General features: G+C 41.1%; 1 protein-coding gene across 30 annotated transcripts in view; it reads right to left on the minus strand.

Annotated features, from left to right (window-relative positions):
* Positions 1 to 15260, minus strand: part of ECPAS (Ecm29 proteasome adaptor and scaffold) — a 109770-nt gene that overhangs the window by 2071 nt on the left and 92439 nt on the right. For 22 of the 30 annotated variants that reach the window (XM_081574410.1, XM_081574417.1, XM_081574412.1 and 19 more), the window contains 13 exons: positions 14828 to 14893; positions 13429 to 13518; positions 12599 to 12665; positions 11530 to 11621; positions 11384 to 11450; positions 10958 to 11149; positions 9858 to 10066; positions 8960 to 9003; positions 8669 to 8861; positions 6943 to 7081; positions 4214 to 4319; positions 3914 to 4002; positions 1522 to 1593 (listed from right to left, as the gene is read on the minus strand). In XM_081574410.1, the coding sequence (XP_081430536.1) occupies positions 1522 to 1593; positions 3914 to 4002; positions 4214 to 4319; positions 6943 to 7081; positions 8669 to 8861; positions 8960 to 9003; positions 9858 to 10066; positions 10958 to 11149; positions 11384 to 11450; positions 11530 to 11621; positions 12599 to 12665; positions 13429 to 13518; positions 14828 to 14893 (1426 nt within the window). Of the gene's footprint in view, positions 1 to 1521; positions 1594 to 3913; positions 4003 to 4213; positions 4320 to 6942; positions 7082 to 8668; positions 8902 to 8959; positions 9004 to 9835; positions 10067 to 10953; positions 11150 to 11383; positions 11451 to 11529; positions 11622 to 12598; positions 12666 to 13428; positions 13519 to 14827; positions 14894 to 15260 lie in introns of all 30 variants that reach the window. The other 8 variants (XR_014078195.1, XR_014078206.1, XR_014078184.1 and 5 more) reach the window with 2 other exon arrangements.

Below are 15260 nucleotides of genomic sequence, written 5' to 3' on the forward strand. Positions count from 1 at the left end.
TGCATTAATATACTGTATTGGTGTTTTTCTTTCTGACTTACTTAACTCTGTATAATAGGCTCCAGTTTCATCCACCTCATTAGAACTGACTCAAATGTGTTCTTTTTCTTTTATAGCTGAGTAATATTCCATTGTGTATATGTACCATGACTTTCTTATCCATTCGTCTGTCAATGGACGTCTAGGTTGCTTCCATGTCTGGCTATTGTAAACAGTGCTGCAATGAACACTGGGGTACGTGTGTCTCTTTCAATTCTGGTTTCCTCAGGGTGTATGCCCAGCAGTGGGATCACTGGGTCATATGGCAGTTCTATTTCCAGTTTTTTAAGGAATCTCTACACTGTTCTCCATAGTGGCTGTACTGGTTTGCATTCCCACCAACAGTGTAAGAGTGTTCTCTTTTCTTCACACCCTCCCCAGCATTTATTGTTTGTAGACTTTTTGATGGCAGTCATTCTGACTGGTGTAAGATGGTTCCTCATTGTGGTTTTGATTTGCATTTCTCTGTAATGAGTGATGTTGAGCATCTTTTCATGTGTTTGTTAGCCATTTCTATGTCTTCTTAGGAGAGATGTCTGTTTAGTTCTTTGGCTTATTTTTTGATTGAGTTGTTTATCCTTCTGGTATTAAGCTGCATGAGCTGCTTGCATATTTTGGAGATTAATTCTTTGTCAGTTATTTCGTTTGCTATTATTTTCTCCCATTCCGAAGGCTGCCTTTTCACCTTGCTTACGGTTTCCTTCGTTGTGCAAAAACTTTTAGGTTTAATTAGGTCCCATTTGTTTATTTTTGCTTTTATTTCCATTACTCTGGGAGGTGAGTCATAGAGGATATTGCTGTGATTTATGTCAGAGAGTGTTCTGCCTATGTTTTCCTCTAGTTTTATAGTTTCTAGTCTTACATTTAGATCTTTAATCCATTTTGAGTTTATTTTTGTGTATGGTGTTAGAAAGTGTTCTAGTTTCATTCTTTTACAGGTGGTTGACCCATTTTCCCAGCACCACCTGTCAAAGAGATTGTCTTTTCTCTAATGTGTATTTTTGCCTCCTTTGTCAAAAATAAGGTATCCACAGGTATGTGGATTTACCTCTGGGCTTTCTAGTTTGTTCCATTAATCTATATTTCTGTCTTTGTGCCAGTAACATACTGTCTTGATGACTGTATCTTTGTAGTACAGTCTGAAGTCAGGCAGGTTGATTCCTCCACTTCCATTCTTCTTTCTCAACATTGCTTTGGCTATTTGAGGTTTTTTTGTGTTGGAAACTAAAACTTTATTGAGATAATCATAGTTCATAATGCATTAAAAGTATATAAAATAGAAGTGTACCGAATGTAACACTTCATAAAGTTTGAAGGTTTTAGCTATGTATATTCAACTTTCATGTACAAATATATTAATTTACATTTCGGGGTATATGCTTCATTCAAAACAAAAACAGAAAATAAAAAAAATTCCTAAAACATCTGCCATAAAGTCTCCTTGGCTTTCTGGTCCTCCAATCAGAAGTATCAAGAACTCACCTTCAAGTTTTTTAAGCAGCAATTCTATCACAGATAAAGCTTCTGTTCTCACAGATGAGTAGGTCTTATTTTCTAAGAAGGAAATCATATAGTTCACATTATTTGTTTTATATGCCTTACAAATAGTACTTTTAAGATTAAGTTAATGTTACCAAAAAAAAAGACATTCAGAAATTATAAATTCAGGGAAAGATATATCTGTTCTTAAGTAAGTGTCCCTTTGACAATTATCATCAAATACTAGAAATGTGCTACAAGTCCATATTCCTTACTTCAAAAAAAAAAAAAAAAGCCATCAGTCAAATATACCAATCTCCACAATAAATGGCAATATTTAAAGGACCCATTTTAGAAGTTGGAAATCAAAAGACACTATCTCAAACACATATTGATTTCACAGGATACCTAAGAAAAGGTCTTAAGGTTTTCACGACTCTTCATTTTAGCAAAGAACACGACACAACCCAGGTTAGGTAAAGAGCCAACTCAGGGACACCTGGCCAGGACCTGACCCCATGAGGACTAGTTTCTTAGCTGCCAGTTCTTTATCCAAAACCACGTGGCTACCTCCAAGGATCACCACTGAAATATGCTTCCTTGGTGTCTACTCTATACGAAGCATCTAGCTCACAGTGAAACTGTCTAGAGAAAAAACTAACACATAACCAGAACTGAGACAAAGAAAGAACAAAATGAGGTTGTAACAGGTTGTTATGCTAAGAAGTACACGAGTGCTTAAAAAATGGTGGTAAGCTGACAACCAGACACAGGAATCAGCTCAAAGGGGCTTCCACTGGCCAAATCTTGGGAAAATTTGAGCAACAAATTAATTCAGGAAAGTTAATTATAAGCCAATAGGGAAATAAAGGAATGCATGAAACAATGTGGATAATAGATTAATAAAGAGTTCAGGAGAGGGACCTGGCTTATGAGAGGACACCAGCTGTTAAAGGGTAAATGTGGAGGAGGTGCTAGAGTTGGAAAATCCTCTTAGTAAAAGCTGGTTCAGGAAAACCTATCAGTGCGCGCTGAGTCTAGAGGAGACATTTTGAAAACCAGCAGTGCATGTACATGGTCTTAGAGTGTCTTCTCCCAGACTGCTCAGAAGACACAGTTCTGAAGAGGAGCAGGTTCTCCCGCAGGCAGCCTACCAGACAGAAGGGGAAAAAACAGTGACCATCAGCAGAGAAAACTGAGCAGCACCTTGGCCAGGTCATCAGTTAACCTCGCCAATGAGGGCAGAGGGACACCGTGTGCCTCTTGATGGGAGAGGACGCAACATCACTTACAGACGCACAACTGGGAATTCATAACCCGGATCGGATCGCAGGAAACACGAGACAAGTGGCAAATGAGAGACATTCTAGTTTTAAAGCAGTGGAAGCCGAGGCTTTTCTTCAAAATTGTCAATGTCATATAAGACGGAGAAAGGCCAAGGAAGCATTCCAGATTAAAGGAGACTAAAAACATATGACAACTATCAATAAACTGACTAAATGACTCTGAACCAGATTCCTTAAGGAGAGGAGGAAAAAATTATATAAAAAATATTACTGAGTCAACTGAAAACCTAGAATATGAATGATAAAAAATACTGCATCGTTACACTATCCAAAGTTGGTAACTATACTGTGATTATGTAAAAGCAGGCACACTGAAGAACTTAGGAGAAAAGGGGCAGGATGTAAGCAATATACTTTCAAATGTTCAGGGAAAAGTATTATATGTGTACAGAAGGCAAATCAAAGTAACTGGCACAAAATGTTAACAGGTAACTTTGGGTAAAGCATATACAAGTATCATATGCACTATTACTATACTTTTCTCTAAGTTTGAAATTATTTCCAAATACAAGGTTTTAAAAAATACTGATCACAAAGGTTTTTCTAACCTAGGTATTGAAATCCTAATTAGTTTCAGGTTAATACATTCCAGTTTGGGGGCACATATTGAGTCTATTAAACAGGAGAGTTCAGTAGTTGATTCCATGAATTTAGTTCCCAGCACAAGGTAGGAAATATTTGAACTTTAACTCCTTGAGCTTTAAAATGAAAACCCCCTTATCCATGTCAGTTTGCAAGTGAAAGCAAAACCCGCTCAGTCATGTCTGACTCTTGGGACCCCATGGACTATACAGTCCATGGAATTCTCCAGGCCAAGAATACTGGAGTGGGTAGCCTTTCCCTTCTCCAGGGGATCTTCCCAACCCAGGGATCGAACCAAGCTCTCCCGCATTGCAGGCGGTTTCTTTACCAGCTGAGCCACAAGGGAAGCCCAGGAATACTGGAGTGGGTAGCCTATCCCTTCTCCAGCGGATCTTCCTGACCCAGGGATCAAACCAGGGTCACCTGCACTGCAGGCAGACTCTTTACCATATCAGTTTACCACTCACCTAAAGAATATGTGATTGATTTACAAGTTTCAAGGAGAATTTCAGCCAGAGCCTCAGGATCTGCATGTTCTTCTTCTAAAAGCATTAATCTGTACAAATCAGAAAGCAAGATCCAAATACTAGTTATTTCAGAAACATTCTGAAGCCTTTCTGGCACAAACAATTCCTATCTGTATGTATTACATTATGATGTCACTTTAGCTTTCAATTTTGAAATTCAAAAGAATTCCACTGATTATACATAAAGTGCTAAGGGGAAGGGGAAAGTAAAATAAATGACTGAACTATGAAGCGAATTACCCCTGAAAAAAGGCATTCATTGCCTGTAGGACTCCCAGCTGCACTTTCCACGTGCTGAGTTTCAGCCGTTCACACATCAGCTTGCACAACTCCTGACGATAACAACCTGGGAAAAAAGACAGATTGGGACAGAGCAGGACAGAGAGTATGAAGAAGCAAGAGACAGAGCAAGTGAGAGAAACAAAGAACAGAGGGAGAGAGGGACAAACAGAGAGGGTGGGGTTGGGGAGTATGTGGAAGAGACGGGGAGAGAGGAAAAAGTGAAAAAAAAAAAAACAAATGCCTTTAATTAAAGCCATGAAATTTCAAAAACATTTCAGCGTGACTCTGTTCAATTCCTACAAACTTCCCTGATCAGAAATATCCCTCCCCCACCCTCAAATCCTATACAACTGTTCAAAAGTTATAACTATTCACTGTCAAGGCGATATCCTTCTCTAAAGAACTGACAGAGTCAACCACACTGCGTTTTCCCTGTAAAATACCCTGAATGACAGCCAAAGAAAGCAGGACTCTGGAGGCTGGGGGCTCCTTGCTGGACACTCACAAGCTTCTGCATATTGCAGATTTAACTAGAGTCAATGGCGTTTTATCACAAATCTGTTATGCCAACTGCACTCTTATTGTAATTATGTAATTAATATTTTGCTAAGTGATGAAACAGGAGCATAAAACTCAACAAAGTAGTTACTTTTTAAATGCTGCAGAATTTAGTAAGGTTCACAAATGTAACGATGGATAGGGGTTAAGAATCTAGATTCTGTATTTGAACAGCTTCCTAAAAAACTGCTTTCTTTCTCCACTATAAAGAAATAAAACCAAAAAGAAAAAGAGGAAATAAAACCAGAAATTGAAGATGATATATTATGAGTAAGATGTATATGAGAAGCCAGCGTGGAACAAATTCTCAAAGGCCTTTGCCCTTCCCCTGTGACTGCTATATGAATGTACATCTCAATTCCTTACACTAAGATTGCCTTGTATATGTATCATCTTTTTATTATAACTCCCTGTTTGAATTTTTTCTACCTATCAAGCAAAAGTTAACAGCCCTAATGAAATCAAGTAAGTGGGCTTCCACTGCAGTCCAAACATAATGTCAAGAAATAAAACCTCTTACAAATCTGTATCTCTGGGAAAACCCATCCTATACATAGCAAATATACTTTTTGAAGTTGACACAAAGGATGGCAAGGCTCAATGACACTCTTAAGTGTGATTTGAGATACATCCAAAATATTAACAAAACAGAGAGACATTACTTTGCCAACAAAGGTCCGTCTAATCAAAGCTATGGATTTTCCAGTAGTCATGTATGGATGTGAGGGCTGGACCATAAAGAAGGTTGAGCACCAAAGAATTGATGCTTTTGAACTGTGGTGTTGGAGAAGACTCTTTAGAGTCCCTTGGAGTTGGTGATAGACAGGGAAGCGTGGTGTGCTGCAGTCCATGGGGTCGCAAAGAGTCACAACTGAGAGACTGAACTGAATCACAGAGAGTCAATGATGCTTTTCATAAGATTCAGGAATATTCAGATGTAGGATGCACTGCAAGAACCAACACAAGGCAAACTCCTACTAACTACAACCTAACCCGCGAGTAAAGGTTTACTATTTATTTAAGCCAGCCTTGGGCTTCCCTGATAGCTCAGTTGGTAAAGAATCCACCTGCAATGCAGGAGACCCCAGTTCGATTCCTGGGTCAGGAAGATCCGCTGGAGAAGGGATAGGCTACCCACTCCAGTATTCTTGGGTTTCCCTTGTGGCTGAGCTAGTAAAGAATCTGCCTGCAATGTAGGAGACCTGGGTTCGATCCCTGGGTTGGGAAGATCCCCTGGAGGAGGGAAAGGCTACCCATTTCAGTATTCTGGCCTGGAGAATTCCATGGACTGTATAGTCCATGGGGTCACAAAGAGTCAGACATGACTGAGCAACTTTCACTTTTCCCTTGGAAAGATTATGCTCAATTCTGCAAATCTCTCAGAAAGTTACGAGTTTCTCAGGCAGACAGATTTCATTTGCTTATTGAAGGTTGAGCAACAAGGCCATTAATTTTGAGACAGAGAGACCCCCACTAATAAGTCCCATGGACCTCTCAGAATACAGTGCCATCAACAAGACCAACAGAATTCTTTTTATAGCCAAATTATGATAAAATGTATCACAGTTGCTATGGTGGTTTAGTCGCTAAGTCATGTCCGACAGGCTCCTCTGTCCATGGGATTCTCCAGGCAAGAATACTGGAGTGGGTTGCCATTTGCCACAAATTTACATGTTGAAGTCCTAATAACCCCAAGTATCTCAGAATGTGATTGTACTGGGAGATGGTTTTCAAAGAGACCACTAGGGCCCTAATCCAAGATGACTGGTATATAAGGTATAAGAACATCAGGACACAGAGACATGGATGGCCATTTACAAGCCAAGGAGAAAGAACCCAAAAGAAACCTCAACACTGTTGACGCCTTGATCTCAGACTTCTCATCTGCAGGCTCATGAGAAAAGAAGCCACCCAGTCTGTAGTACTATGCTACAGCAGCAGTACCAATCTAACAGTCAATGAGATTATCTGCCAACATAGGAATATGATTTATATTGGATAATCCTCTCTATTCATCAGTCAGGCTCTACAGGAAAACTGCAGCTATAAATCATCACAGGGAACGCCTCTGCTCTCATGAAGTAATTCCTGACTACAGCACTTCTTGAAATGCAGGTTCTGTTGCTTACGCTGGGTCTCTGCACTTCGGGGCCAGGCTTTGCCCAGGCTCTCAAAGGCTCCCAGCAGAGATTCCAGCTGGAGCTCCTTTTCCTTCTCATTCTCATCTTCATTTTTGGTTGTCCGGACTCCAATGCTTTCAGGTGAGTTCTAGGACATGGCAAAGAAAAAGAAAGCAAATTAAAAAAAGTTTTTTCTTTGAAGTTACAAGTATAATAAAACATTCAGGGTACCAGAGTATGAGATGTTAACCAGGAATTAAATGCTAAATTCTCTACCATGGGTCATCCTATTCATTAAATGAATTTCGAACAGGAAGACTACATCTCTCCAATAAATTTGGGCGATCCTGTAAAGGAATCTGTGGGCAAAGGTGAAAAAACCTATCATATATATAGTATTTTGAGCACAACACAGAAAGGGTGGCATTACAATCATGGAATTAAAGGAGAAAGAACTCGTAATGATCTAAATCCAAACTCCATCTTTATAAGATAAGGAAACAAGCTGGGAAGTGACTTGTCCAGCTGGCTGGTAAAATAATCCGTTTAAAATACAGGTCTTCCAAATCCATACACTACCATTATGTATGGAACAGAAATTATTTAAACTTTTTTACAACTGCAAAACAGCAGCAACACAAGAAACCAGATAAAAATGTTATTTAAAATATTTTGTGTTTCACAAAAAAAAAAAAAAAAATTGGTAAACCATATCCTTCTTTCTCTGAATCAGTGTCCAACCTTTAAAAACAAAAACTTCATTATCCAAAAGAAATCAAAGTCCATTTTTGATCAAAGTCCCCTGATCTGCAGCAAAGGCAGTCAGCAGTGGCACACTGAGCTCCCCGTCTTCACTCTGGGATGCTGGGCTGGCTGCTGCACAGACGTGCAACGCAACGCTCAGTACCACCATGAGAGAGACGATTCGTCCACTCCAACACCAGACTCAGGAACTCACTGGTCCTGCACCCCCACCATGAGAGAGACGATTCGTCCACTCCAACACCAGACTCAGGAACTCACTGGTCCTGCACCCCTAAGTTTCCTGGCTCTCAGGATGAAATCTCTGCAATAAACTCATCTTTCTGCTTTGTTATCTTTTTCTTTTTTTTGGCCATGCCACGTGGCATGTGGGATCTTAGTTCCCTGATCAGGTATCAAACCCACACTCCCTGCATTGGAAGTGCAGAGTCTTAACCACTGGACTTCCAGAGAAGCTCTCTGCTTTGTTTAAATAAAAAAAAAAAAAATCCACCATTCTCCCATGGAGGGGAAATGGATACCTAAGATGAAGATTACTGTTCACAACCTCATTTGCAGCCAGGTACGGCCATTTGGCTAAGCACTGACCAATGGGAGAAGTGAAAAGGCCCTGCCACAGTTTCTAGGACCTCCCCTTAAGAGAGATCCGATGTGCCTAGTTTGACCTTTCATTTTTTCTCCATCTCCTCTGCCATCACCTGCTTGAACACAGACACATGGTGGACTGTGAGGACAGTGGCCACCCCCCAGGGATAGCAGAGCTGGGAGTTATAAAGAGCCAGACTCCCAAAAGTAGTATGTGAGAGACAAACGTCTATCTTGCTTAAAGCCATGATGTTTTGGGATCTTCTGCAATTTGCAGCTACATGAATCATAAAAAAATGTGCAAAGAGGACACAGGAAAATCTTTTCCTTCTTTTTAAAATTTTCTTAAAAGTATAAACAAGAGCTGAAAGGAGATGGCAGTCATTACCTTCTTGATGAGAGGTATGACAATGTCGGCAAACTCCTGGAACCTGTCTTCTTTGGTGGCCTTTAAGACATCCCCTGCACAACTGATTGCTACAATCTTGTACTTGGGGTTCTCTTTGCCACACTCCTTCAGAACAGCCTGGAGGATTTCATTTGTGCTGGGCTGACCGGGCACAGGCTTCTCCAGCTCTGCACTGTAAGACCCATACGAAAGGATCAAACAATTAATAAAGGCTGCGGCTTTCCAGCTCAGTTTAAGAAATGGCATCTGATTCACTGAAGGAACATTTACCTGCAAGCGGTCACCACACAGGCAATGGCTTTCAAAAGTTCTTCCTAAAGGGTTGAAAGAGGAAAAGATAAGCACCCATGTGTCATTTACATTCTCTGCACATGAGTACAACTACCTCAGAAGTATCTAAAAATTATGGCAACAAAAATGAACCAGTCATCACATCTTTAACAGACTTTACTGTTTAACGAGCACATCCACAGAGTTTTGCTCCAGACCATGGAAGCAGGATAACTGTTCTCATCTCCACTGCATGAAGCCCAGAGAACCGACTTGCCCAAGGGTATAGAGGTAAAAGCATCAACAATGGAATCAGAACTGGCTCTGACTCCGAGGCCCCCACTTCATCTACAGCTCAGCACAGGCCACCAGGGCTTCTACCACGTCAAGCAGACTATATATGATGCCACAGTCTCATGCTCCCCATTACACAGTCATTGTGCGTAACCTACCATCAACCATCTATAAAAAATGACCAATTCACAGGCCCCAGAGATGTGCATCCTGAACTCGGGGGTTCAGACACACTGGCCTGGCCACTCAGTTTCACATATGCCCAATCCTGATGGTCAGCTCATGAGGCCAACAGGGACAAAAGGATGACCACTTGGTTTAAGACTTGTCTTGGAACGTTGAATAGGATAAATAAAAATCAACCCCCAGCATTACTGTGCACTATTCAAGGACATGTGGGTTATACTCTGATGAAATATCACATTAAATCAAAGTTTACCCAAGGCTTCCCACTGCCTAGGAAATCTGTCTGGCTCACAAAAACAATCCATCTTTTGTCCCACAAAACAACATTTTAATTTTTATAGAAAATGAAAAGTGAAGGATGAAGTCATAATTCTTTAAGGATACCTTAAGTTTAACTGGGCATGAATGGTTCCTTTACCTTTCCTGCCCACGTTCTTCCAGCTAGGCCTTGTAGTAATGCGGTCAGTATCATTCCCAGATACGGAGGTACCAGGGAGCTGGTTTGCTTTGCAATTGACGCCATGGCAATTGCACCCTGTGCTTTCATTTTCCAGGACTGAGACTGTAAAGCCTTCTGGGTAATGGTAATCAACTCCTGCAGGTATAACCGAATGCCGCCAAAGGAACCTAGGTTATGAAAAGCGAAATTAAAGCAACTTTTAAGTGACCAAAACAATCCCCAAAACTAATAGGTTTTTTTCCCCCTAAGTCTGGAATAAAAGTCAGTGAACACTAGTTTGAAGCAGTGACTCTCAACAGTTACACTGCATCACATCACTCTCTGAGAGGGACAGGAAGGGAGCAGTGGTGTGAGACGTCTTCACAGCAGCAGGACTTTATGAACTTGGACGCACCCACAGGGGGGCTGTCACCCATGAATGTGTGTCCAGGTGAAAAGCAGAGTGGAGAGGCACTACTCTAAAATATTACTCAGAGCAACAGAAAAATCACGGTTCACTCTCGACTGAAATAAGCAAAGTTCTGCTGTGTTAGGGCGGTTTCTGTTCTCTCACATGGGCAGCAATGAGAGAGGAAAGAAAAGAGCGCTGAGCGCCAACCTGAGAACTCAGCCATTTGGACAGGCTGAGAACCCACCGGGACACACGCTGTGAAGGTCCCAGGAAAAGTAACTACAGAAGTTTGTGAATAAAAACTGAGCCAGAAATTTCAACAGTGGGATGTAGGAAACAAACTTATGGTTACTGGGGGGTATGGCAGGAGGGGTAATTGGGAGATTGGAACTGACATATATATACTACTATACATAAACAGATAACTAATGAGAACCTGCTGTATAGCTCAGAGAACTCACTCAATACTCCGTAATGACCTATATGGGAAAAGAATATAAAATAGAGGGGGTATATGTATAACTGATTCACTTCACTGTACAGCAGAAATTAACACAATATTTTATTTCAACTATACTCCAGTAAAAGTTTTTTTAAAAATGAGAAAAATAAATTTCAACTGTGGTTCTTAAGGAACAGGGTTAATTCACAGGCACTGTTCACTAACCAGGGACATTCTCCTGCCACACTTCAGTCCATAAGTTACATTCTTCTTTTTCTGCTTTCTCCTCATCAGCAATTTCATGCATGCCTAGGAATGCCAAAGGCAGAACTTCTTTGGCATGGTTCTTCAGTACATCGGGGCTGTATCGTCCAACCGCATGAATAGTCAGAGCACAAGAGGTCTTGTAGATGGGCTCTAAAGAGAAGCAGAAAAGCCCACAATCTTCATGACACGTACTACCTTTTAAGAGTAACTGGCTGAAACAGACCGTTGCAGGACTTGTACCACAACAAAACAAACCAGTAAAATCAATCAGCAATGCTCCTCTCCAAGCACATAAAATCAGAAAGGGTAAGACCTGATTTGCCCTGTTTCATTAGGCTGTTTACATCTAAATTAACAGGAACTGAAGAAGGAAAAGAAAGGTACCTTCTTTCTCCATATACCAGCCATTGAGCTTCTGCAGGAGTTTCTCAGTGCTGCTGTCCCGTGAGGTCTGGAAGAGAAACGACCCCAGTCATTTCTCTGTAATTATGCCACTATGCTTACTTAACTAAGTAAGAAATTCAACTTACCCGAACTAAATGGCCCATGGCAAATGCACAGGATTTCTGAATTACACTGTTCCGATCAGTCAGGCCACTAAGCAAAGCACTCATGAGTTTACCTAGTGCAAACAAAGGAGGAAAATCTTGACACCTGGTTGACCGAATGCTCTGCTCTGTTCCCAGGACCCGAACAAACTTAGCTCTGTAGTTAGTATCTGATTTATTCCATGGTAGCCTAGAGCCCTTGCACGTTACATTTGTACTATCCATTTGCTTCTCTTCGCTTGGTGTAAAATTAAAAATTAAACTGCATCAGGACTTCCCTGGCAGTCCAGTGGTTAAGAATCTGTGCTTCCAATGCAGGGGGCACCAGGGGGGAACTAAGATCCTGCATATGGCACAGTGTCTCCAAGAAATACCTAAGTAAAAAAATAATAATCTGTGTCTAGAATACTGGGGGGAAAGCTGCAAAAATGAGAGCAAGGTACTTTTATAAAAGTCCATCAGATCCACCTGGAAACCAATCCAAGAAGATAAAAATGTTGATGCAAAATTACAAATCCTACAGAAGAGGAGATACTTTCCCCTCCTTGTACCAGCAAGAAATAAAATCTGTAAACCAGTGGAAACTTGCTCAACTTGATCATCCTGTACCTCTTGCAAAGAGAGATAAAGGTAGAGGCGGGGGGGTTGAGGGAAGAAGTACACCATCTCAAGCATGGCTCAGTGACCGTTATTTTTCCTTTTAAAACCTTGTCACGCAAGACATCGGAGAAGGCAATGGCACCCCACTCCAGTACTCTCGCCTGGAAAATCCCGTGGACGGAGAAGCCTGGTAGGCTGCAGTCCATGGGGTCACTGAGAGTTGGACATGACTGAGCGACTTCACTTTCACTTTTCCCTTTCACGCATTGGAGAAGGAAATGGCAACCCACTCCAGTGTTCTTGCCTGGAGAATCCCAGGGACGGGGGAGCCTGGTGGGCTGCCGTCTATGGGGTCGCACAGAGTCGGACACGACTAAAGCGACTTAGCAGCAGCAGCACACAAGACATGGCCGTACAAAACCATTGCCCCACATGGTTTAGACAAACTCACCTGAGTAAGGCGTTAGGTCCTGGGGACACTGAGTAGTTAGTGATACAATGACGCTGGCACAGCCTCCCTACAGGGTTACAAAGGCAAAGGTCTAAATGTGACGGTCACAAGTGTTCTATCAAACTGTGTTTCAGAAGTCAAAGATTTAAAGAAATACCCAAAGCCTAACAGCCCCTCCAAGAGACCATCTAGAAAAACTCTTATTTTAAATTACTATCATGAAGATTTTCTTCAAGACTTCCAGCAGGAACCTTTTGTTGCACAAATGTACACTGCTCTCCTACACTGCAAGTGAGAAGGAGACTCATACAGTCCTTTGGGAGGGGAACCTGCCATCCTGTCCATTCGTGTTTTCACATTTCCAGTTCTAGGAATTTAACCAAAGGAAGTAGCTTCAGATGTGTCCAAGGACATTCATCACAGTGCTTTATGGAGAATCAAAAGAACTGAAAATCAATCAGATGTTCCCTGACGGGCTAAAATAAATGATGTTCCAGCCGCACAAGGGAATAAGTATCATGTGGCCATTAAAGAGGGCACCGTGTAAGACACGTGCACACAAAGGACCAGAAGGCACCCACTCCAGTATTCTTGCCTGGAGACTCCCACGGACAGAGGAGACAGTATTTACTGAGTAAGTCACACGTTTTATATTCTGAATCAGTTACATGTTTTAAGTTACTAATGCAGTCGCAGAAACAAAATAGCTAAAGTAAAATCGCATTAAGTTTTAACAAAAAAAATGTATTTCACACATGACGTCTATTCAACGTTTGTGGCCCAAACTAATGAAGATGCAAATTTCTCTGGTAAAAAATACACTCACTTACCTTGGTTCCAAGACCTACACCACTTCTGATCAGTTCACATAATCTAGGAACTAGCTCACCCAGCACTGACACATCAAGATATTGCAGGCACTTCGGGAAGAGAATAAATATAAAGTTAACTTAAGGAAATAATTAAGTAATTCAGTACCACATCTTCAATTAAAAACTGCCCGGGATTTCCCTGGTGGTCCAGTGGTGAAGACTCTGAGCTTCCACTGCAGAGGGAGCAGATCTGATCCCTGGTTGGGGAACTAGCCATGTCCCTCCCCCCAAAAAAACTGCCCATGTCGACTATGCACCCAACTGCTTTTGACATGAAGTTGAAAAACTACTGGTTTGATTTTGCTCTAATTTCAGTGTTAAAACCACCATTATACTACACGCAAGAAAGCCATTTATCAGTGGTTCAACATTAGAAACAAAAAATAATAAAAAACACTGATTTATAAAGGAGAAAATAAATAATGAGCACCCAAGAAGAAAGGATCTCTCTGGGTCTACTTCCTCTTTATCAATCCAGATTAAAACTGACCATCTTCAAGAGGCCTGCCCTACCAAGCCATCTTATTAAAGTTGACTTCTTAGGCTGAATTTGTGATACTGTTTTTCTGAAAGTGTAACCACTACATTCTATTACTGATGAACATATCTGTAAGAAGTCTGCTAACTATTTCTATTTCTTTAAGCTTTCTTCTCCCATCATCCAACTAAAATATAACATCTTTAGACCAAATTTTGGTAATAATTCTCCAGTAAGCACTAAAAAATTTCTTCTTCTCTTGTCTAATCTTGTGATCTGCCTAGCACAACAATTTCCAGTAGCTCATGAGTTCTCAGTTAACCACTCCAGGGCAGGCACAGGAAGAGTCGGCTTTTGTGACCTTAGAGACTCTTAGATCTATGACTCCACAAACACTGGAACTTTGAAACTTGGTGCCAAGCACCTCTTTTCTGCAAATCCCCTTCCTTTAACTGAACAACCTATCAACAGTGCTCAGTTCTCTCTCCCTACCTTTTCTGTTGTCTATTTCTCTGAACACCTCCAGCTGACACCTTCCTAGGTCCCCAGGACAGTGCTCAGGCAGAGACAAATACCTGAACCGTTCTTTAGACAGGCAGGCCAAAAGACACACAGATACAGATTTACAGGGAGATCTTTCAATACACTGTTCCCTTGCATAACACAAATCTTGACTAATGGAATCTAGTATTGGGGAAAGTATGTGTTCCTTTAGCAATACAGGAGAAGAAAAAAGCATTCCTAAGCAAAAGCTAGTCGCAACAGCTGCTTGATTCATCCCTTAAATCTCTAGTTCATTCAATGCACTGTAACCTGAAGACTTTGAACATTACACTCTAAAGTAAGCCAACAAATGTTCTCATTACATGAGGCACTGACCATGTTGATTGTTTCCATCATGGGAGAGGATTTGGCAGCACTGAGTCGGGCGCTATCCATTGCAGCCTGAGAACAAACACAAGGACATTCGATCAATTAAGAAGGACCTCCGCAGATGCCCGCTGGGCGAGACCGCCAAATTAAGCAATATTTTTAAAAAGAATATACAGATACAACAAATTAAAACACAAGTCTAAATAATCCCTTCAGTCCTGCATTCAACCATAGCTATGTAGAGGCAGCATCTCATCATAGGTTAGAAATGCAGACGACAGTTCAGTATTAACCACAGCTAGAAAACACCCCAGTATGGCTCTGAGCAAGTTATCCAGCATTCCAGAGCCTCAGGCTCTCCATCCAATAAACAAACAGATTAAATAAGCTTCCATTTAAGACATGATTTTTAATTTTTATACATGTTTTCCTTTAACTA

This window comes from Giraffa tippelskirchi, chromosome 1 (assembly GCF_054371585.1).
Source record: "Giraffa tippelskirchi isolate mGirTip1 chromosome 1, T2T-mGirTip1v1.2.pri, whole genome shotgun sequence".
NCBI lineage: Eukaryota > Metazoa > Chordata > Mammalia > Artiodactyla > Giraffidae > Giraffa > Giraffa tippelskirchi.